This window comes from Curcuma longa, chromosome 6 (genome assembly GCF_044706935.1).
Source record: "Curcuma longa cultivar G26 ecotype Majalengka, Jawa Barat chromosome 6, ITB_CL_G26_1.1, whole genome shotgun sequence".
In the NCBI taxonomy this organism is placed as follows: Eukaryota; Viridiplantae; Streptophyta; class Magnoliopsida; order Zingiberales; family Zingiberaceae; genus Curcuma; species Curcuma longa.
The window spans coordinates 2,156,041-2,180,336 of record NC_133866.1 but is presented as its reverse complement, the minus strand read 5'-3'; the positions used below and the strand labels follow the sequence as shown (position 1 = coordinate 2,180,336).

At 36.5% G+C, this 24,296-nt stretch overlaps 1 protein-coding gene, 1 long non-coding RNA gene and 1 pseudogene across 2 annotated transcripts in view; all 3 read left to right on the top strand.

The window, feature by feature from the left end:
- The first annotated feature begins 8,445 nt into the window (after positions 1-8,445).
- Positions 8,446-11,336, top strand: LOC141831151 (putative disease resistance protein At1g61300; annotated as a pseudogene).
- Positions 11,337-13,767: 2,431 nt separating this feature from the next.
- LOC141830976 (uncharacterized) overlaps positions 13,768-24,296 on the top strand; it is a 44,594-nt gene continuing 34,065 nt past the window's right edge. Inside the window, exons 1-2 of the long non-coding RNA XR_012602004.1 lie at positions 13,768-14,102; positions 14,199-14,268. This is a non-coding gene — a long non-coding RNA (uncharacterized LOC141830976). The remainder of the gene's footprint in view (positions 14,103-14,198; positions 14,269-24,296) is intronic.
- The window catches only part of LOC141830973 (uncharacterized), a 31,096-nt gene continuing 27,296 nt past the window's right edge, over positions 20,497-24,296 (top strand). The window contains exons 1-3 of the mRNA XM_074718428.1: positions 20,497-20,656; positions 21,571-21,779; positions 22,526-22,654. Of these exons, the coding sequence (XP_074574529.1) occupies positions 21,608-21,779; positions 22,526-22,654 (301 nt within the window). The 5' untranslated portion in view covers positions 20,497-20,656; positions 21,571-21,607. The remainder of the gene's footprint in view (positions 20,657-21,570; positions 21,780-22,525; positions 22,655-24,296) is intronic.

Below are 24,296 nucleotides of genomic sequence, written 5' to 3'. Positions count from 1 at the left end.
ATTGAATCCACAATGTGGCTTCAATAATCCACTTGGAGTCTTCACGTGGTCTTTGGTGTGGTTTCCTCACTGCCCGCACTCTGATTAGCCCGGAAAAACCATCTCTGGCCACGAACAAAGTCTTGCAGGGGGTTGTTTGAAGCTGCGAACCGGAATTCCTCCTTTCTTCTTGCTTCGATTGGTTTGCTGACGATTCAAGGGAGCACCACGATCCTAGAAGAACCCCTCAACGAACCACGACCTCGTACTGTGCAGCAAGTCATCAAAAAATCAGAAACAGAGGGTTGTGGCGCTGGAGAAACCCTCTCCGCCGTGCGCCTTCTAGCTGCCGGAAAATACCCAATCGACCGGCGTTGGACTCCTCAAGGACCAAGGATTGCAATGGCTTCGATTTGGGTGGATGGGGCTGGCCTGGGAGTTACGCCTAGCAACAGGCGAAGTGGCGTCGGGACGAAGATGAACAGTGGCGCAGCCACTGTTCATCCCTGTCACGCCCCGAGCAGGCTGTCCGAAAAATTTCGGCAGCATCTCCCCAGTAACTGTGACAATTCCACTTTGGGCTTAAGCCCTCATGGCTTTATTCTTGGGCTCTCCCCAAAAGGCCTCATACCAATGGGGATACTTTCCATCCTTTTAACCCCATGATCTTTTCCATGTGCTTTAGATGTGAGACTATATTTGCACCCTTGCAACACAACAATTCCCCCCTCAAACAAAGGACCACAGGCCCCCCTCAAACGGAAAGCCTCCGTTTGATGTCTGAATTCTCGATCCACCAGGACTTTTTCACCTAGCCGCAACTAGGACTTTTTGCCCCTCGATCCACCCGACCTACTAGGATTTTCACCTAGTCGCAACTAGGACTTTTTGCCCCTCGGTCCACCCGACCTACTGGGACTTCTCACCTGGTGTCTGATCCTCTTGATTCAGACACGAGAGCACCCACTTCCTTTGTTTAAGGTTCAAAGCACATGGTTAGATCTGGATCATGGTTCATCCGGCGGTTAGTCCGGTGAAGAGCGGTCTCGCTCTGATACCACTTGTTGGGTCTAAAAGGATGTTCGTATCTCCACAATGGCATGATATTGTCCACTTTGGGCCTAAGCCCTCATGGCTTTGTTCTTGGGCTCTCCCGAAAAGGCCTCATACCAATGGAGATATCTTCCATCCTTTTAAACCCATGATCTTCATACCTTAAAGAAAGGAAGTGGGTGATCCCGTGTCTGAATCAAAGAGGACCAGACACCGGGCAGGAAGTCCTAGTAGGTCGAGTGGACCGAGGGGCATGAAGTCCTGGTTCCGACTGGGCAGGAAGTCCTAGTGGGTCAAAGATTCAGACATCAAACGGAGGCTTTCCGTTTGAGGGGGGCTTGTGGTCCTTTGTTTGAGGGGGGGATTGTTGGGTTGCAAAGGTGCAAACATAGTCCCACATCTAAAACACATGGGAAAGATCATGGGTTTAAAAGGATGGAAGATATCTCCATTGGTATGAGGCCTTTTGGGGAGAGTCCAAGAACAAAGCCATGAGGGCTTAGGCCCAAAGTGGACAATATCATGTCATTGTGGAGATACGAACATCCTTTTGGACCCAACAATTCCGTTTAATCTTGCTTTATATACTCTGATTAATCAAGCAATCTCAGCCCTTGATTTTTGATCCAACGGTGCATCTCTGATTTGGGGTTTAGGGCAGCCTAGGGTTTGTGAAAAATTCAAGAATTTTGATCAAACTTGAGTTAAGTCATATCCTCCATGTGGGCTTGATCAATTTAGGCAAATTGGCTCGATTCGATCGCGATTGAGCTCGAGTTTGGTCCGATTTGAACCCTACAATCAATTAATATCAATTAATACAAAATTTTGCCATTAAATCATGTAAATTATAATCAAATCTCAATTTATGTAATATAGCACAAACATGATCAAATCGATTCATTATGCAATTTATTTTCACGTAAAAATCCAAAAATGAATCGATTAAAATGCATACAAACCCTAACTTATCAAATTCCCCCACACTTACCTTTGAGTGTCTCGCTCAAGCCAACAAAATAAACTAAGATCGTACCCCCCTTAGATCATTCTTAATCATGATTAGAAATAATTAAAAGAGAATTATCTAAGTTGCAGAGTCTCAAAAGCTTAAACCCATGGACTAGACCCTTGTACTTGGTTAACCACATAGCAAATTTCACCCTTCATGATTAATTGAGATAAATGCATCACACTAAATCTCACGAGGTTATTTTCAATGAATAAAATCAGTGGCTCTCACCTTAATTCTAATTCATGATCAAAGTAAAGTAGGGCTCACTCAAGCAACTTAAGTTTCATGCACTTCTATAGGCTTGCTTGCTTTCTACTCTCCACTGTTGATGCAATTTTGTCCTGATTGTTGTTTTGATATTGACAACGATTTAAGTTCATATTCAGATTGATCGATTACAGAATGAGATTGGAGAGGGCTCGGTAGCTCGTTCTCCGGATTAGGTCAGAGAGGGCTCGGTAGCTCGTTCTCTCGACCGGATAGGATCGGAGAGGGCTCGGTAGCTCGTTCTCCGGATTAGGTCAGAGAGGGCTCAGTAGCTCGTTCTCTGGACCGATTTGAGTCGGAGAGGGCTCGGTAGCTCGTTCTCTGGACTGAGTCAGAGAGGGCTCGGTAGCTCGTTCTCTGGATCGGATGGAGTTGGAGAGGGCTTGGTAGCTCGTTCTCCTGACTAGGTCAGAGAGGGCTCGGTAGCTCGTTCTCTGTACCGGACTAGGTCAGAGAGGGCTTGGTAGCTCGTTCTCTGTACCGGACTATGGTCCGAGAAGGCTTGGTAGCCTGTCCTCGGACCGGATCAGTAACAGAGGAGGCCTGGTAGCCTGTTCTTCGATTACGTGATCCAGCACGGTTGGCTCGGGTGAGACCCAAGTTAACCTGATCGAGATTTAATGTTTTAAGCCTGGTTTAATCGATCAGTGAGTCGATTAACCAAGGTTGAGTGTGTTAATCGATCATCTGATCGATTACAGATCTTTAATCGATCTGGTGATCGATTACAGATCATTCTGTGAGACGCGTGTTAATGTGTTAATCGATCTGCTGATCGATTACCGAGTTCTCTGTGACAATTCGCAAAACCCATAGAACGTGGCATAATCGATTAGTTAATCGATTATGATGAATTGTGATCGATCGGGTGATCGATTACATGCTTTGGTGAGAAATCGGATTAGCGTCTGGTAATCGATCACCTGATCGATTACCGTGCTTTAATCGATCGGTTGATCGATTAAGAGCATGAGTAATCGATTGTTCGATCGATTACATGCTTTACTGAGGAACAATCACGATAGTTAATCGATTATTCGATCGATTAAGGTGTCTCTGATCGCGACCTGCTCTGATTTCTGATTTCTGATTGTTCTAATTCTTCTGATTTTGCTGTGCTAATCATCTGTGGAGATTGCAGGTGTAGTTTGAATTTGAATGAAGATTAGGAGGGTCAAGGCTTAGCTTTCCATCGGTGCAGGTTGTCGTGTTTGGTTTTCTCAGGTAAACGACAATGGCGAGATCTGAGCTGCACGGGAAGGCGATCAGTGAGTGGGCTGAGAGGAGAGCATGGTGCTAGTAAGCTCAGTGGCTCAGACTGATCATGGTGCAGTGGACTCAGAGTCCGTTTGAACAAGCAACTAAAAGGAAGAGAGGAAGAAGAGGAGAGCAATCACTTACGCTGAAACCCTAACGCTGTGCTTGTGCTAGTTGTGCTCTCTGCTTCCTCGCGTTCATCGATCTTCTTTGAAGCTCAGGCAGGCAGTGGTGCAAGGAGCTGGTGCTCCTACTCTTGGTCTGCTTGATTGTGTTGAGGCTCTGTGCTGCTGTAAGTTCTTTGTGATATTAGCCTCAACACTCTCCTTCTTATAATCTCTGCACTTAACTTCTATTCGTGAGATTGTTTGTGGAGAGGTTTCTCCACCGAGAAGGAGGTATTATTTAGTCGGTTTCTGCCGGGGTGTGATCTACCGAAGATCAAGGCTTCATCCACCTTACGGACACGCCGAGGAGTAGGGGCAAGTTATCCCCGAACCTCGTATATCCTTGCGTTTGTATTGTATTTGTGTTTATTAGTTGTTTTTCTTCTATTCCGTTGCGCGTACTAACCTTTTGTAGGAGAAAAACATTCGATTTTGAAAAGAAAGGGCTATTCACCCCCCCTCTAGCCATCTCACGATCTTCAACATCCACTACCATCCTTAATTTGGAATCCACATCTATTAGGCTTATCAAAAATGCAAGGAAGCAAGAATTGAAACAAAGGAATTAGAAAATGTAGAAAGACAAATTCAAGAGAAAAGAGTTTTTAAGGGCAAAGTAAATGACGTAGTAGACATTGTTGGGTTGCAAGGGTGCAAACATAGTCCCACATCTAAAGCACATGGAAAAGATCATGGGGTTAAAAGGATGGAAAGTATCTCCATTGGTATGAGGCCTTTTGGGGAGAGCCCAAGAGCAAAGCCATGAGGGCTTAGGCCCAAAGTGGACAATATCATGCTATTGTGGAGATACATGCATTCTTTTGGACCCAACAAGTGGTATCAGAGCGAGACCGCTCTTCACCGGACTAACCGCCGGATGAGCCATGATCCAGATCTAACCATGTGCTTTGAACCTTGAAAAACAAAGGAAGTGAGTGCTCCCGTGTTTGAATCAAGAGGACCAGACACCAGGTGAAAGTCCTAGTAGGTCGGGTGGACCGAGGGGCAAAAAGTCCTAGTTGCGGCTAGGTGAAAGTCCTAGTAGGTCGGGTGAACCGAGGGGCAAAAAGTCCTAGTTGTGGCTAGGTGAAAAAGTCCTGGTGGGTCGAGGATTCAGGGGGGCCTGTGGTCCTTTGTTTGAGGGGGGGATTGTTGGGTTGCAAGGGTGCAAACATAGTCCCACATCTAAAGCACATGGAAAAGATCATGGGGTTAAAAGGATGGAAAGTATCTCCATTGGTATGAGGCCTTTTGGGGAGAGCCCAAGAGCAAAGCCATGAGGGCTTAGGCCCAAAGTGGACAATATCATGCTATTGTGGAGATATATGCATTCTTTTGGACCCAACAGACATGAGCATAAGTAAATGTTATCAATGAACCTTGCCATCCTTCCTAATTTCTCTTGTATTCCATTTGTTTCAGTGTGGTTTTCAGATCCATGAACCAAGGATGAGTTAAACTCTTGAGACTCCTCTCCTTGATACAAATCTTCCTTCATTTCTTTTCTTTTCTTCTCTTCATCACCACCAATGTGCCATTTTGTATTTTCCCTTCGAATTGAGTCCAATTCTTTCACATCTAGATTTTACAAGAGCTAAAAAATAGCATTCAATTATCAGAAACCAAAAATCACCTCTCACGAATCCGAAATTTCAATGTATCATTGGCACGTTTAATTTTGAAAATTATTGAAATTGAATCTGAAATTTGGCTTGTTCTCTCTTGTTTCTTGCTATTTTCCCTCCATTCTTTTTCCATCATGAAGCTTGATTACTAATGCTAATATCCATGCAAATTTCTGTGCAATTTAGATTCAGATCAGTCCCTCAAAAATTATAGAACCGGCTGGAAAAATTAAACTATTTTTTCTGGTTTTCTGATTTTTTTTCTGTTTTGGTTTTTGATTTTCCTTTTGCTGCCTTCAACACTCTGGACAACTTGATATCTAAATTTGTTGTTTAGAAAGCAACTGAAATGAAGTGGGCTTCACTGTGCTTCAATCACTGATCAGATTCTTGATACACTCGCCTTGAAACATTCAACATCATTTTTTTCTTCCTTTTTTTTTGTTTTCTGCTTTTTTCTGAATTTTTTTCTCAATCTGATCTGACTTGATCTTGCTTCACAAGTTCTTGCATTTCCATCCTAATTCTCCAAATGAATTTCAATTGATTTGTTGAAGAAAATCCAAGCAAAACAACTTCAAACTGTTTTTTTTTCAACATTTTTTTTCTTCTTTTCAAACTGTGATCACTGATCATAGATGCAACATTAGCACTTCTTTAAACCGTTAATAGCTTCTTAGCACAGGAAAACCCTCAAAATAACTCATCAATGCATTATATTGCTAACATGACTCAATGCATTCTGATATCAACTCAATTTAGCAATTCAAAAGCAAAGAAACCAATGAGAAGTTAGAATTACTCATTTTCACATCTTGCTTGGCATACTCAGGGGCGGCTCAAGCCTCCTAGAGGCCCTAGGCGAAATTTTTTTTAATAATTATTATTATTTAAAAAAAATTTCTCTCATCATTTTTTATTCGAACTTGAGACATTGGTGGATTTAAATTTTTTTTAAAATAAATTAAAATATTAATTTTAAAAATAAATTTTTTATATAAAATTAAATTTTCTAGCTTTTATATAAAATAAATATTATTTTAAAATTAAATAATAATAATAAAACCTAATTTATATCTTATAATTTTAATCTAATGATATTTCAAAGTTCGACAAATGATCTGCAAAATTTGAAACTAGAATTATTATATAAATGAAATTTCATCATAATTAAAATATGAGAGTAATTTAGTAAATAAATATGAAATATTCAGAATAAAAAAATCTAAAATTTTGAGAATAAAAATGAAATATTTAGAATAAAGATGAAATTCTAATGTGAATTGACAAGATTATAAGTTTACAATAAAAATCATTGATAAGAAAATAAAAAATTAACAGAAGCATAAAAAAAAGATTTCAAAAGGAAATGAGGAAGGTGATACCTTTAGGTCTTAAGATCACCAAAAAAATCTGCAACAAAGACTTTTTATTCTGATCGTTCCTCTCCTTACACCCCTTGTGATGATCTCGGAAATGTTTTGAGGAGAGAAAATAAGCTATCAACTAAGAAAAAATTTTGAAGTTGAGTAAAATAGGTCCTTATGTTAATAAGGAAGGAAGGAGAGAATATAAAGAAGCTAATAAATTAAAATTTTAAAAATTAAATAATATTAAATATATTGGAATCATACCAAATCTTTACAAAACTCAATGATCATGCAAAATCTTTTCAAAATCTAATCTTTCCAAAATCCAATAAAATTATTTTAATATTTTTCTATTCTCTTAATTATATATATATATATATAATAATTAATATATATATAATGGGCCCCTCTAAATTTGGGGCCCTAGGCATAGGCCTTAATGGCCTATGCCTAAAGCCGGCACTGGGCATACTTTGGGCATTTGCAACTTCCTTCTTTTGGAAAAATTCACATCTTCATGTATCCTTATAAAAACCATCGTAGCATCACATAATGATGAAGATCTGAATTGCTTCAAGTAAAACTCTCATTGACACCTTGCTACAATCCAAAATTGGCACAAACAATCCCAATTTGGCACACTTCTCATTCTTTTCTCAAAATTTTTTTTTTTTCAAAATTTCACACCTCCTCCCCCACACTTAAATCTTTGACCGTCTCGGGCAAAAGAACATTAATAACATTCGAAAATACCCATGTCCAAGAGAGCATGAAAATTGAACCGAAAATGGGGGTGAAAAATATCAATTGAAAATGGCTAAACATGGATGAAGCATGAAGTTGTATGGTTTATGGGAGAAATTTTTAAACCTAAATAAATGTGGACCCATCATAGATATTGTAGCCTTGAAAGATTACAAGCAAGTTCTAGATTGACAATCACTTAAGTGCATCACATAAAATGGTTAACCTCACTAGGTAGAAAAATCACATTATCTCAATTTCATCATTCTAGGTTCCATTGCTAAGGGTAATCCAAGTTTTCAAAAATGTTCATCCATGGACTTAAATTTCTAGAATAATCAATCAAATTTAACTTTCTTTCAAGTGCTTCTAACATGATGTAAAAAAAAATCCTAAGGGGTACACTTATTCCCTACCCCCTAGGATTGGAAAATTGGAAGGAGATAGATTTAGTGGATTTAGAGTCCTCAACCGTGTTGTCTTCCTCAACGGAATCTCCCTCGGTATCTCATGCAAGTTGCGAAGCATTTGTGGGATCAGAAATAGATTATGAGGAAGAGTTAGTAATGCTGATGTATGATTGAGATATTTAAAAGAAAAACTTGTGATTTAAATATTTGATAACATATGTTTCAACAATATGACCATTTTGATACAGACAAATGAAATACTTAATTAAGCCGGCCATTAAATTGAATTCTAATTTAATTTTATTGTATTACTCCCCTAGTTGTAATAAAGTTAGACAAATAAATTAGATGGATGGAATTCATTAGCATAACTTGCCTTCATAGATCAAACCAGACAAAGAGGAACCGCCTAAGTTGATTAGTGATTGAGTGAGAATATATAGATATATTAAATCATCTCCTATTACAGTCCGCCATCCCCTCTTTACAGTGACGAGAACAAAGAAACTACTTATCCATATTGCTAATTGATTGGCAAGTTAGAGCTTCTCCTCATCCATGGCATTCATTAAACTAAATCTCAACGTAGACGTCAACGGTTGCCTGAGCGAGCTGTGGGCATCGCTGAAACTGGGCAGGCCAAAGACTGGCATCAAGAAATTGGAAAAGGAAATGACAAGATTGAGAGGCAAAAGGGACGACATCAAGAAGCAGATCAACGATGAGGAGCGCGAGGGGAAGATTCCGACCAGCAAAGTGAACCAGTGGCTACGGGAGGTGGAGGAATTGGAAGGCCAAGTGATTGATATCAACCAGGATTTCCAAAGTATCAGTGAGTATTCTCTCGTATATACCTTTTTACCTTTTCATGCTAATTATATTGCTTCATTAGGTTACTTTTATCAATAAGAAAGAGAAGAAAACAAGTTTTTTCGTCTACTGCTTTGTTTCGTTAGATTGCTTCAGTTGCAATTGCTTCAACCAAACTGGCGGCACGTCGAGTCAATCACAGCAAGTACAAGATCAAGTTCCTATCAGAGAGTCATCAAACTGCTGCTCCATCATCAGAAGAGTGGTGAAGAAGCTTGGCGAGGCTAATGAATTGATGAGCCAAGCTTGGTGCACTAGATCCGATTGCGACAGTTGGGCCTCCGGAACCCACCGTGATGCTTCCCATCTCACACCGGCCGCCTATTGGGATCGATTCCTATGTGGAGGACATTGTGGGCTACATCAATGGTGGAAAAATCAACATCATAGGCATCTACGGAATGGGTGGTGTCGGTAAGACCACCATGTTGAAGAGCATCCAGCAACACTATTATAATCATAGAATATTTGATCATGTCATTTGGGTTGTGGCCTCCAAAGAATGTCAATTGAAAAGGCTCCAAATGGATATTGCTAATAGTCTAGGGCTGAAAACACTACAGGAGAGTGACAATGAACCAAATTGTGGTGAAAAGTTGTTTAGCTATTTGAAGAATAGAAATTGCTTGCTACTTCTTGATGACATTTGGGAACATTTGGATCTTCAACTATTGGGCATGGCACACTCGGCTACTGAGCAAAGCCAACAGCAGCCGCGCAAAGTTGTGGTGTTTACAACCCGCAACGAGACAGTGTGTGCACGAATGAAAGCAGAAAAGAAGATCAAAGTCAACTGCCTAGATCTAGAAAAAGCATGGCAACTCTTTAAGGAGAATAGCGATGGGGATGTTCTCAACTCAGATAGAGGAATCAACTCTTGTGCTCAAGAACTTGCTAAAGAATGTGCAGGTCTTCCACTCGCTCTTATCACCGTTGCCCGGGCCATGTTAGGGAGAAAATCTTTGGAAGTTTGGAATGGCGTTCTCCGTCAAATAAGGGATGAACATGAGTGGACAGCCATTGATCTTTCAGAAGAAGATTCAGTTATAATGTATAAAGCCTTCAAGCTAAGCTACGATAGTTTAAAAAATGACTCGATAAGAGAATGCCTTTTGTGTTGTGCTTTGTGGCCTGAAGATTATGAGATCCACAAATTTGAACAATTGATACCTTATTGGATAGGTTGTGGCATAATCCGTGAATTTAATGTGATCAATGAAGCTTTCGCCAAAGGATGCTACTATTTGGAAGTTCTCATGGATGCATCCTTACTAGAGCACTCCTCTAGACATGAGTTTTATTATGAGGCTAAACATGTCAAAATGCATGACGTCATCCGAGACATGGCATTATTGATGATCTCTAAGTTAAAGGGGAATGGAAGAAAATGGATTGTAAAAGCTGAAATTGGTTTGCATAATTTTCCTAGACAGGAGGAATGGCAGGAGGCAGAGCGAGCATTATTCGTGTGGAACCGTGATTTTCCTTTACCAGAGTATGGAACTTCTTCTTTTCCAAAACTTTCCATGTTGATTCTCCTATGTAAAAATTATGTGTGGATGCCTTCGAGTTTGTTAGCAAGAATGCCTCATTTAACATACTTGGATCTCTCTGGTTGTTTGATAATTGGGCTTCCAATGGAGATTTGTAGCTTAACTGAGCTTCAATATTTAAACTTGTCCCACACTTTTATTAGTAGTTTACCGCTTGAGTTTGGGTGCCTTTGTAAATTAGAGTACTTGCTTCTATGGAGTACTTATATTAATACCGTACCCAATGGAGCAATATCTAATTTATCAATGCTCAAGTGGTTGGAAATAGGAAGACGTCCTGTAGATGATTTGTGGTTGAATGAGCTGAAATGTTTCAAAGGACGCCACCAATTAAGTTTGAAAATTGTCATTGATTCAGCTAATCTCAACAAATTGGGCATGTTACCAAATGTTTCTGTATGGGACCTCACTTTGTTCGGATCAAGTGGTGAGGATGATTTGGGCACTTTACAATGGAGCCGCAGAGTAACTGACAACCTTGAGAAACTAGAAATTTCACATGTTCAGGGAGACAAATTAACAATGAATGCAGGCGTGAGCTGCGAATCACGTTTCAGATGTTTGAAGACTCTGACATTTGAAAAAATAGAACAAGTGGAAAAAATTAGGTTGAATGGAGCTGGGTTCAACAACCTTCGTGACCTATTTATTTTTCAATGCTACGAGTTGAAGGATGTTTCTTGGGTTCTGGAACTGCCATGTCTTAATCTTCTACACATAAAAAGTTGTTCAGAAATGGAGGAACTAATAAGTAATGTTGGGAACTCCCATTCTAGCTTTGGCATCAAGATGTTGACTTTGATTGGCATGAATAAACTGCATCGCATTGCAGAACAACCACTCCATTTTCTCTCCTTGGAATATATAATTGTGGTCTTTTGCCCAAGGCTCAAAAAATTACCATTTGGGACTGAAATATTGAAGAGCAGAATATTAAAAGAGATTAAAGGTGAGCAAACTTGGTGGAGCAATTTGGATTGGGATGACGAGAGCAATAAGGATTCTCTCACCCCTTATTTTAGGTAATATTCATTTTTGATATATATATTTTCATACTAAATTATTTATTATCTACTTTGTCGACATGAAATAAATGAACATTTGAAAATGATTTAGCATTTTATAAAGTATGCAAAATTATGTAATCTTGCCGTTTGGATCTTTCTCCACAGGAAGATGGGTCACTAGCTCGATGATTGTGTCTCGACTTTAAAGACAAAACTCGATCTCTCAGTTTGGATTGATGAACAATTTTAGAAAAAAGCTTTGGGCCTTTGGAGCCTGGAGATGTTCGCTATTCTGTCTTCTTTAATTTAGCTTGTGTGAGATTGTTGATTATTTAGTTTTCAATAACAATCATGTTAATTTGGCTTTCATAATATTTTTGTGTTATTATTCTTAATTACTTTTGTAAGAACAAACTTATTTTCTTAGGTTGATTTTAACTCTGAAGTCTCCTTCATTAGAGATGACACATATAAGTGATTTTAAAACAATTTTATTTCTTATAATATACAGATTTTATAAATATTATAATTTAACTATCATAAGTGATCAGTTTGGATTGATGTAACAACGTCAATTTTTGTGAGTAAAAATACCCCTCTTAAATAATTTAGTCCGTTAATTCCATCAACAAGGACTTAATGAGTCATAGCTACTATAACTGTAACAAGTCTCACAGTAATCAAAATACTAACTTCATTGATGATATAGATATGATGTGGATGTATAACATGAAAATTATATAAAAAGTGATTTGCACATGCACATTCTCAACTGATCTTCCTAATGACCCAAATAAAATTAAAAGGCTCAAGGTCATGTTTACAAATATCTTAAATTAAATTATAGTCGTAAACCATGACCTATTCTTTATTACTCAAACTAGTGTCCATATCATATTTACTACATTGAATGCTAAACTGCATTAATTAGTAAATATGATATCTTTATTTCAAAATGGTAATTAAAATTCATTACTATTGCAATAAACAAGAAATTATATGTGAAAAATGAACATATATATATATATATACACAGTTCTGCTACCCTACGGTCCTTACCCCGGCTCCTCGCGCGCTCCCACCCAACCCATCGTCGCTGTCGGCAAAGCCGCTTCGTCGTCCGGCCGCCACATCACACCCAATGGACGCGCAGCTCGCCGACGCACATCCCGGCACCGGATTCCGGCCGGATAGTGGTCGGAATCCGACGAATTCGGTCGGAAACTGCTGAATCCCGCTGGCAGCCACTGTTGGCCGTGATTCGATCAGTTTCCGGCCAAATCACGGTCGGAGACCAGCCGAGGAAGGACCGCCGGCGCCGGGCAGTCCTTCCTCGACCGGTCTCCGACCGTGATTTGGTCGAAAATCGGCCGAATCATGGCCAACAGTGGCTGCCAGTGGGATTCAACAGTTTTTGGTCGAATTCGTCGGATTCCGACCACTATCCGGCCGGAATCCGATGTCGGACGGTGCGCCGGCGACTGGCGCGTCGAATGCACTCTCTCCTGCTGCCGACAGTGGCCGGACGAGGCGGTGACGGTGGCGGGAGCGGGATGGTGCGCACGAGTGCAGATGGGGTTAGAGCGCAGGATAGAAATATTGTATATATATATATATAATAACAAAAGTGTTCATTATATAGAGCCATAAAATAATAAACATAAATACGACTCCTACTAAACAAGTACTTCACCCAATAAAAGAACCTCCATATGCAACATGCACAAGAAACATCTTGGTTGCAAACCCTTGATGAGTGGAGTTGCAATCATAAAATTTATACTAATGTACTCTATCCACACTTGACCACTCTAAACTCTTTTTTTTTATCGGTAGAAATTTAATATTGATGTGTTTAGATTTCGATGAGCTATGATTGTTCTTTGAATATAGTTCTATGGATTTATTATCACAATTGATCTTCAACGACTTATCAACACCATCGACGATTTGTAATGCTGTGATGAAGTTCTGCAACCATATCCCTAGTTGAAAGTTTTGTAGCAGATTATAAATTATACTTCCATAGTGGAAGTGGCTATTAGTAGCTGTTTAACGTTTTTCCATGATATAGCCCATCCCACCAATATGAAGACATAACATGAGGTGAACTTTCTACTATCTATGCATCTAGCAAAATCTATATTATATTTTTTGGAACAAATTTACTATTCTTAAATATAATTAAGTGTGATCCTCAATTGGACGATACTTACTTAGAAAAGTGGATAATGTAAAATACCGAAACTTAAAGGGGTAAATTGTAAATAGCCTTAACTTTAATTTTGGGAGGTTAACTAAATAAAGCTGATGATGATGGGGCTTGATTAACAAAAACCTAATGCCTTTAGGGTTAATCAATAGGGCTATTGGATTTAGCCTCCGCAACCCGTTAAGAATCCTATAAGAAACTACAGGAATCGCGATTACCTCCTCCAAGCCGCGAGCATCTCCTCTGGTTCTTCCTCATCGCGCCGACGCAACCTTGTTCGCGTTGTTTCCGCCGAAGCCGAGTGAAAGGAGGGCCGACGCCGGAGCTGGAGAGGCTAGAGGAGCAGCGATTTTCGTTTTCCCAACCGGCGACACAAGTCTAGCTTCTCGATCAGCGCCGCAATCTGGCTTTCTTCATCTTTGCCGGCGCTGACGAGAGGAGTTACGGTTTGGAGCTAAGGGAGTCGGCGAACCAAAGCTAGCACCGATCGGGGCTAGGGTTCTCGCCGGAAGGTGGTTTGGCTCGCAAGGTAGAGGCGGATCGGGCGGTGACAAATCGGAGAAGGAGAAGAAGGTAAGCCGAGACCTAAATCCTTAGGGCTTTTTGGGTTGAATCTCATTAGATTGGCCTTGAATCTTCCCTAATCTTGGATTGTTTTCCTCTCCATAGTTTAGTTGGTTCGGTTGGATTTCGGTTGGGTTACGGCAGCAAGAAGGAGAGGTTCTAGGGCTCCGTTGAGGTAAGCTTTTGTTAATTCTAAATTGGTTGTTCTTGATTAGTAATAGAGTTGATGTTGGTAGCTTGGATTTGGAAGGTTCGGTAGGGAGGAATTGATTAAATTTATGGATTGTAACTTGTTGGGTAGATAGATTAGCATGGATCTGTTGATGGGAGTTGCTATTAATTAGTTAAGAATTTTTGATGTTGGACTTTATCCATGCTAGAGCTTATAAATGATACCTTTGTTGGAGGGTTGGTTGATTGGTTAGGTTTGACCTTGATCCATGCTATTAGTTTAATGATTGTAATTAAGGATATTGTTTATCCTTTTGCAAGACCTTGACTTATTTGCAGTCTTGTATTTCTGGGGGTTCTAGTTGTCTATGATCATCTGATCAAGTGGGTACTCCTGTGTTTGGTCAATACAGGTCCTCCTTTCGTAGTGCACGATTACTTTATTACTATTCTTATCATAGTCGTTGCTTGATTCATGGCTTGATACTTATCTTTGACCTTAATATGATCTCTTGTATGTTGCTTTTATCTATCTTGTCGATACTCTTGTTACTAATGATGCTTATCTTGTTGATACCTTGTGATACCTGTTGCTTGCTACTTGCTAGTTGACCCTTGATATGATCTAATAACTATCCTGTTGCTCCTGCTATTAACCTAGTTGACCTTTGATGACCTAGTTTACCTTTGACATGATCTAATGCTATTCTGTTGCTACTTCTGTTGATCTTGTGATGCTCTGATTCCTATCATGTTGATACCTTTGCTAATTATGTCAGTTACTCTGTTGATACTAGTGTTAGATGTTGATTGACACACGTTATCTGGCCCTGATTGTTAGACTAGCATGGAGGTGACCACTATTCTGACAACTTTGCTTTATTTTAGCCATGAACCCTTGGCGTTCATCCTACTACTCACCCATTCCAAATGTGTAGCTCTAATGCTTCTTTGTTCCCGTTCGTTCTCTCAATCTCTTTCTTGTTTGGTTTGTGTATTTTATGTGATTTATCTCTTTTCAGATAGTGAGGAACTGCACGAGAGGGGCCGCTAAGGTGATGACTTCACCTTTTGTCACATGGGTTGTGTATTTTATTTTTATCCTACATTTGTCTAGAAAGTTTTCATTTTGCCCCATGTAGTTGGAAGGATTTTCTGAAATACTCTAGATTTTTAAAATTATTATTTTACACCTTCTAGTTTGAATTTATTGCTAAAATATCCCTTAGTCATTAACGTTTCATCATGTTTAAGGTGCAAGTTGATTTTTGAATTTATCTCTTATCGTTCAGTTTGCTCCAAATAAATCTAAGTTTTTTGAAATTTCTTAAGTCATAGACTTAAGTTAAGACTTCCTGTCAAAGTTAGATATCTAAAAATGCTCATAATCTCGCAAGTTGATTTGCAAATAGTTATAATATATAGTTGCATTATGTTAATTTAAAATTTTAATATTTTCTATGTTAGAAATTTTATTTTTTAAAAAACTTAAATTTAGAGAGGTTAAGCAAATTTATGAATCAATTTTCTCCCTAAACTTAATATATCTGCAACATAAAATGATCTCAAGTTAATTTACAATCAACTTATAGTTAAAATTTTAAAAGTTATGTATTTGTTGGATTCTTAGTTTGCTTTAACACTTGTTGTAATATGACTTTGTCATTTCAAAAATATTAAAAATCTTAAATTTATAGAACGAAAATTGATTTATAAATTATATTTAATTTGACCTAATTAAAAGATGACGGCATGTTGACAATATATCAAATTTATAGAGGGTAAATGAAGATTTTAAAACTCTAAGTGCATTTTTAAAAAGCAATAAATTATAAGACAATGAAAATTTCTATTTAGCTTTTTTACTCATGTAATATATCCTCTACTTGTTTTCTTTTATAAATATTTTCCACTTTTGTTTTTTATCAAGTGCATTATATTATATTGTATTGTATCATATTATATTATATTATATTATATTATATTATATTATATTATATAAATCGTTGTTATGGTCCAAGAACGAGGGATGGGTCAACTCCCTGTCAAGTTGTCTCTAGTCGTCTTTCTTGATGAATCAACTATTGTCCTTCAACCGAGTTGATTTTCAATTAATCAAGTTTTAGCGAATCAGGTATTGATGAGCCAGTTATTGATGAGTCATCTATTAGCGAGTCAACAGTAGTTGACTCGATAGTCGGTGACCTAATTTGATATCTTTCAAAATATGGCGAACGACGGACTTGTCTTCTCTATAGAAAGTATTAACATGAGGTTAGAGGGGGGAGGTGTACCTTGGCGTGGCCCCTCGACGCTCCAGTCAGAACTAGAGAAGTGAACAGAGAAATGAACGGAGAAATAGTAGTTTTTCATATGAGTATGCCTTCCTTCGGCCACTGGAGCAAATATCTTTTATAGAGAAAGAAAATACCTGACTTTTCATTATCTGATGTTCTTTAACTCCAGCTGCTGTGACTCTTCAAATGTAAGGAATAGTAGTGTCCCTTATGTATTTTGGCATAATTTCGACTAGGTAATTAACTTTCATGCCTATAACTATTGTCTTCTGCATAAAGGTGGAATCTACCACCTTAGCGATCTCATACGGTCGGGTCTACGATCATCTATGAGGAGGTAAATCGAGAAATTGCAGTTGATCATGACGCAGAAAGGTATTGCCTGGGTTTGCGAGGATTTGAACCCTTGTCCTCTTCTGCAACTTTGTTACATCGTAACTAACTCAGCTATATCATGAGAGCGTCTATAACTATTGTCTCTTCTTGTATTTGTAACTGGCACACCTTTCCTCGTATATACTTCCACTACTTATTTGATATATTTTCTATAATTAATATACCCCTCGCTCTATCGAATCCAAGTTTTAATTGAATTTCTTGTCAAATCAAGCTTCTGCTGACTTAGATGGCCTACCTCTGATGTCGAGTCCCTTAAATCTCAAATAGATGAAATGATCCTAAATACTAAGGGTGTAAATGAGTCAAATCGCTCATGAACTATTCGGGTCTTGCTTCAAAAAAAATTCGTTTGATTTAGTTAACAAGTTGAGCTCGAGCTTGATTTCAAGTTCGAAAATATTATCGAATTATTCGAATTTGAGATTAACAGTATTTGGTTCGTAAACTCGTGAATATGTTTATTTAGAGGCTTATGAACGTATTCATTAAGAGGTTCGCAACATATTCGTTAAAAGCTTATTTATCTTAATTATATATATAATTAAATATCACATGATTTATAAAGATAATAATATCTTAATAATTAAAATTAAAAAGCAAAACAACCCTGTTTTTTTTGGATTTTTTCCCCTTTCTAAATTTTATCTTATCAATATGTGTCTAACGAGCTAGAACTCGAGCTTATTTAATGATCTGAAAATGATATGTTAATGAGTCGAGCTCGAATTAAGTTCGTTTAATTTTTAAATGAGTTATTTTTAAATCAAATTCGAATCATTTGGGAACTATTTAATTTTATTACGAACTGAGCTTGAGCTTAAGAATTAAAGCTCAGATTGAACTCGAGCTAAGCTCGAATTTAGGGAAAAACCAACTAAGCCGAGCTTGAACATCTTACTATTTAGCTTGTATCTGTTCGATTACACCCCTAGAATACTATGAGTTCCCTACAAACATACCGACTTCTCTTGGTGCATACTCGATTTCATTAATTTACTTTGAATACCACTCTTGAACTCAGCCAACTCCCATCACTTTTAACCGAGTTGGAACATGGAGTCTAGGTTGACCAGGTCTCAATATTACTAATCCCCTCATCAATCAATTTCTTATTTTCTTTTAAAATTCCATAAAAACATCAAAAAAGAATTTTCAAATTTTTAGAAATAATATTAGAATATAATTTTATTTTAAAATTATAAAATATAGCAAAAAACATAAAATTAATATTTATAAACAATTTCTATAATCATAAAATGCACTTTTATCATTTTATAAATTCAATATTATGATGTTTTGAAGGATAGATTGGTTTTAAACTCTTTTACCATTTTAAAATTAGTAAAAACATGAAAATTTAACAAATAAAATTTGTCCAAGGTTGAAGAATTAATCAATTACATTTTCAAGGATCCATACGGACAAATAAATGATAATAATTTCATAGATTATCTTCTTTTGTTGCCATCTTGATCAGGGATCCGTCAAAAGATCATTCGGTTAAAACCGAATCGAACCGAACCGAATAAACCGAAAATCGAATAAACCGATTTTTTTTTAAACCAACCGAACCGACCGAATTTTCCAATAAAAACCGAATAAACCGAACCGATATTTTATCGGTTAATTCGGTTTTTAACCGAATTAACCGAATTTTTTAAATATTATAAAAATTTTATTAATTAATTAGGGATTTATAAATTTAGTTATTTAAAATTTATAAATTATTTTTTAAATTTTGAATAATTCGGTTTATTCGGTCTATTCGATTTAACCGAATAATAAACTTTAAAACCGAAACTGAACCGAATTAACCGATTTTTATAGAAAAAATAACCGAATTTCCGAAATAACCGAACCGAATTTTTTAATTCGGTCGGTTCGGTCGGTTTATTCGGTTTAACCGAATTGTTGCTCACCCCTAATCTTGATCACCTAATGGTTGATCCGTCAAAGGATCAATATTGGGAAAAGTTCGCCCCTAAATCGTAGCTGAGTTGGTACCTAAGTGGTAAACTTGCATTAATGAGCAAAGGTTTGATTGTGGCTATCGCAAAAATTCTTCCTACTTAGGAGGTTGCACAGTACCTGATTTACCTCCTTTCATCTCACCGTGGAGCCAATGGATCTATATAAATTCACATATATCATTTGATTATGTTTAGAAGCATTGACGTTCTCAAGCACTTTGAAGAATCAACATCAACATAATTCCAATATTAATAAATATTGTAGATATTTACTAGAGATAATAAAAATTATAAAATTACTAAATATAAAATATTTAGTTTTATCTGATCCACGGAGATAGTATTGATTTGTTGAACTCAAATTGGAAAGGTTGGATGACTACGCTGCTAGGGCAGTGCCGCAGTGTAGTCATCCAACCTAGCTAAGTGGGAGAATCAAGTTCAAGTATGGGAAATAAAGATGTTGAGGTGTGTATTTGGCACAATTCCTTTAATTTGACACTTAATATGAGTAAATCATGCTCGAATATGAGTAACTTGATTTCAATACAATCTGAATCCTAAATTTGCATCCCCTATAGATCCACACATAAAAGAGAACCTCTTCCCCATATATGTTCACAACTTTAATAATTATGATTTATTATAAATCAATCATCAAATCATTCATCTCTGGATGTGAGACTAAACTCCCATGCATGTGGGAGACCGTTTTCATCCATCACTCTTATTTCTATTCACATTTCCAATAATAAATTCACAAACCACCTTGTTATGTTTGGCCGTTGAATTCCCTAACTGTTGAACAATCAAAGGATAGACATCAACATATGCTTAACGCCAATCTATCCAAGTCCATTAATTGTCAAATGGTCAAGGATGGATATCGATGCAAATTATATGTTAATAAATCTTATCAAATATTGTCTTTGCACTTACCACTTTGTGCGTGAATATTGGATAAGCTCCTAAATTTACCCTTTTGGATCATCTAATTAGGCAAAATCAAAGGCTCAATTAAAGAATTTTAAATTTAAAATGAGTGAACCTAATAAAAACATATATTCATTTAGATGTTGTTTAATAATTTTAAGAAACTATAACTTTGCGGTAGTTCAAAGGTAATTGCAAAAATGATTAACATGCAAAAATGATTAACATGCTTAAATTCTATTAACAATATCCTCAATAATATTTTCAACTGGTCAATAGATTATTTGAGTTGACTTGACCTGAGTCAACTCAAGAATTATTCATTAGAGATTATTTGAGTTCACTTGATCCAACGGGTTAGAGTTGACTCGAATAGGTCGGATGGACTTCAACAAGAAGTTGGCCATGAATTTTAATAAATAATTAAAATGGAAAAATGGGTTTTTGATAATTTAGAAATTTAGGAAAAATGTTACGCCGTTTCAATTTTACCCTCATTGATTTGATAATAATAAAGATAAAACCTTAATTTGCAATTTAATTTTATCCCAGAACCCTAATCCCGCTTCCCTCGTTCTCGTTCGACTCGTTCCACGCCGCACGACTTTCGCCATCCACGCCGCACGCCGCCGCCGGCGTTCCTAAATTTCCAAAGGTTTCGGCGGTCGACCACTGTCCTCCGAGCCTCGGGGATCTCGTGTCAGTTATCCCGTTCTCCGCAGTTCGCAGGCGCATAACTCCGTGGGTCAACGTGCTGTTGGTCTTTGACTGCTGTCTGCTCCCGTCCAATCTGGTATATTACTCTGTAATCTCTATTTTGAATTGATTCAATGGATTTTTTTTTTCAAAAAAGCAAAAAAGTTAAACGGTTTGTGTTTTACTTTATTAATGAATGCCAATTTAGCTTTAGAATGTGGCGTTTTCATGTTGCTTTGGACATTGAGTCACGCCTTCAGTTGGTCAAAGTTTAGGAGAATTCTCTGTTTCTTTTGGTTCTTTTTTAATTGCTTTGTGTTGTCAAAGAAATGAAAGCTTGTGAATAAATGAATTAACAACTAAATATGTTAGGTGAAATGAATTTTTCGTGTTTCCTCTATTGTTACAGTATAAATATATTAAAAATTGAGACCATTTTGCTAAGAATTAAATTTTGATAAGTGGTATCAAGTGGCTAATAAATTCATGAATAGTTATGTATGGTTACATATAATTTGGATGGGTTTCATGGCTATAATTTAATGGAAGTTATAAACTGTTGATAGTGAAGATGTTTTTGGTAGTTATGTTTTTCTTAGGTTTAATGATTATATTTTGATTGTTATTTATGGTTTATGCATAGTTTTGATTCTTATGTTTTGATGGAAGTTTTTAACTTTTGATACTTTAGATGTTATGATGGCCATGAATGCTTTAATACCTTTATAACTTGACTTGTATTGTGATAACTATGTAACTAATGTAAGTTGTTAAATTTTCATATTAGAGGTGTATGATTTACAAGTTGCAACTTATATTAGACTTTTAAAATATTCAAGCGACTTACAATTAGTACAATTTTAGAATTGCATATTCTTGGTTTTTTATAAATATTTAGAATTGCAATTATAGAAATCAAATGTTCGATTAGGGAACTAGTGGCTTGAAGTATTTTCTGTTCAATTTATGGTTTGGGTCTGATACTATGGTATATCCCTATTGCTTCTATAGTGGTGATTGCAGATCAACAAATCATCAATTGGTAGTGATGATGATGAGTATCGGCAGAAGAAGGATTTATGAACTCTCCTTGCGGTTGAGTCCTGCTGCTTCTTCCAGCTTCGTGCGAAATCCTTTCCTTGGCATGGTGGACTCATCGACTAATGATGATTCTACACAACCACTTTGCTTTCATTCGCCCCTTGTTGGCAATGTTAGAGGTGACTAATTTCTTTCATGATTTAATCTTTTGTCTAATTTTGGAGCTATTTTGCACTCACTCAGCTTTCAGAGAGCTATAGGTGAAGGATATAGATAACTTATTTAATTAATATATATTGGTTTTAGATGAGCCTACAACCACAATACTAAGAGTATTTCTCTATCCTTGATGTTGATTTGTTTTTGCACTTAGTCACTAGCAAGTTGTAATGGACAAAGTCTCACTTTTGATATATACAGCAGTTGTTCATGATCAACCAAAAACAACACGTACTGTCAAGAATTTGTCATTTGAATCATTAATACTAAAATCTTTCAAAAGATATTGTGTTTGCACACTACTTTGTGAACGGTGAAGATTCATGAGTTCCAAATAGTACTTTGCATCCTAATTATTCCCTAGTTTGTAGCATTTTCTTTTGCTTTTATAGAGAATGCTATCTTTGGCATGTTGACTGTGTTAGTAGCTCATGTTATAACTGATGAATATTTTGATATTACCTCAGTGTTAATTGGTCAAACTGTTGCAACTGCATAAAATTTTGTTCTGATACTTCAATGAGGAAGCACAAATGTGTAGTTACTTAACTCTGATGTTTTACATGGATATGCATGCCTTTAATCGTGTGCTTACTCTTTGAAATCAAACTTAAAAGAATTTTACAATTATTATCAATTAGTTATTCTTTTATTTATTTGTTTATTTTATTTTGTCTTAATAGTTCTTATATTATATGTACTCCAGGGATTACTTGTGGTATTTTAGAGACTTCAACTTTTAAAATTCAACAACGGGAACATGGTGTAGCTTTCTCTAGTACTGCCAAAGCATTTTTGTCATCAGTGGCAAATAAAGATGATGTTCAAAATACAGGTTATTTCTTGTTCCTTTGTAAGCTTCATACCAAGACATTACACATTTTTATTATCCTTCTAAGTTGACCATTGTTATGGTACATGCAACAGGAATGATACTTCCTAACCTGTGCTTCACTATTTTAAGGAAGAAAAACACTTCAAAGAATTACAAAAAAGATCATGGGAACTTTATTTTCTACTTTGTATATGTCTTTCTACTTTTCTGCTTATATTTTCTTCATTTTTAAATATAAGATTAAGTCCTTAGAAATTAGAATAACTGAAAGTAAACCCTTGTTTAGGCGTTAGGGTTTGCTTGCTCACCTGTTTAGAACCAAGGTATTAAATACCGAGTTGTGTCAGTCAACATGGGCGAAATTTATTGTTCCGCACATTGACCGACATCGCGAGACCACCACGACTTGTGTTTTTAAATTTTTTTTTTCAGTTTCCTTTTTTGTTTAATTTTAAATTTTAGATTTCTTAAGCTTGTTAATTTTTCCCCCATCTTTCATCCATTAATTTGTTTTCTTTGTTAATTTTTTCCCTTCCATTCATTAAATTTTCCCCTCTGTCTGTCCATGAAGGTAAATAAAGAGAAAAAACCTCTTTAATCTCTTTAAGGATGGTTACTTTTTTTTTTCTTTCCTTCATCTCTTTACAAGGTAAATTTCACAAGGTAAATAGAGAAAAAAATTCTTAAGCTCTTTAAGAATGATCATCTTTCTTTTTCCCTTCTTCATCCGTCCATCACCTAAACATAGAGAGAAAAAATAAATTATTAAGAAAGATAAAATAAATAAATAAATAAATTATAATTTTTAACTATATAAAATATACTACTATTAACGAACTAAATTATTCTATATATAAATTTGATTTAATTTTAAACTGATCAAAATAAATCCAAATTAGATTAGTTTAAACTACTTGATCCTGCCATGATGGATTTCACTTAATTCTAAATCAACTTTTACTCGATAAGCATCAGACGTTTCACGAGATAATATCAAAATTTAAACACAACATTCAACATCTCATAGATAACTCAATAATAAACATTTATAGCAATCAAATATTAATAAAATACTTTTTTTTGGGGCATTGTTTATTTAGTTTTTCAGACAGGCCCTAGACCTTTACAGCTAGCAGTATATATGACTAATTTAAATCAACCAGTGACTCCATCACAACATAATCTTTGTTACATTTGTGAATCTTTAAGTTTATTTTGAAGCTGAAATTCTAACTTTAGGCTCACTCATATTCACTTTTGCCATGCTCCTATTCTTACTAACCTGGACAGTAGCTACAGGAGCTTGGGACTGGGTCATGATGAGATAGTTGGTAATCGATTTGGTATCCAAACTTCTAGCAAATACAACTGTCAAACTTCTTCTTTTCTTTTTATTGCCTATCATAATTCTAGGAGTTGTGAGCTCTTTCAAGCTGGAAAATTCATGGATTCATAGATCAACAACTTTGAGGATGTAGACATGTTGTGCTTGTTTATTCATCTCTCAATATATAGTCTTCTATTCACTTCCCGACAATTTATGAACAACGTTGTCAAATTGGAATTTATATCATGAATCATTTTGAGGAATTATGAATTATAAGGTTCACATAAAATATTAGAAAATATGCTCAAAAATAAT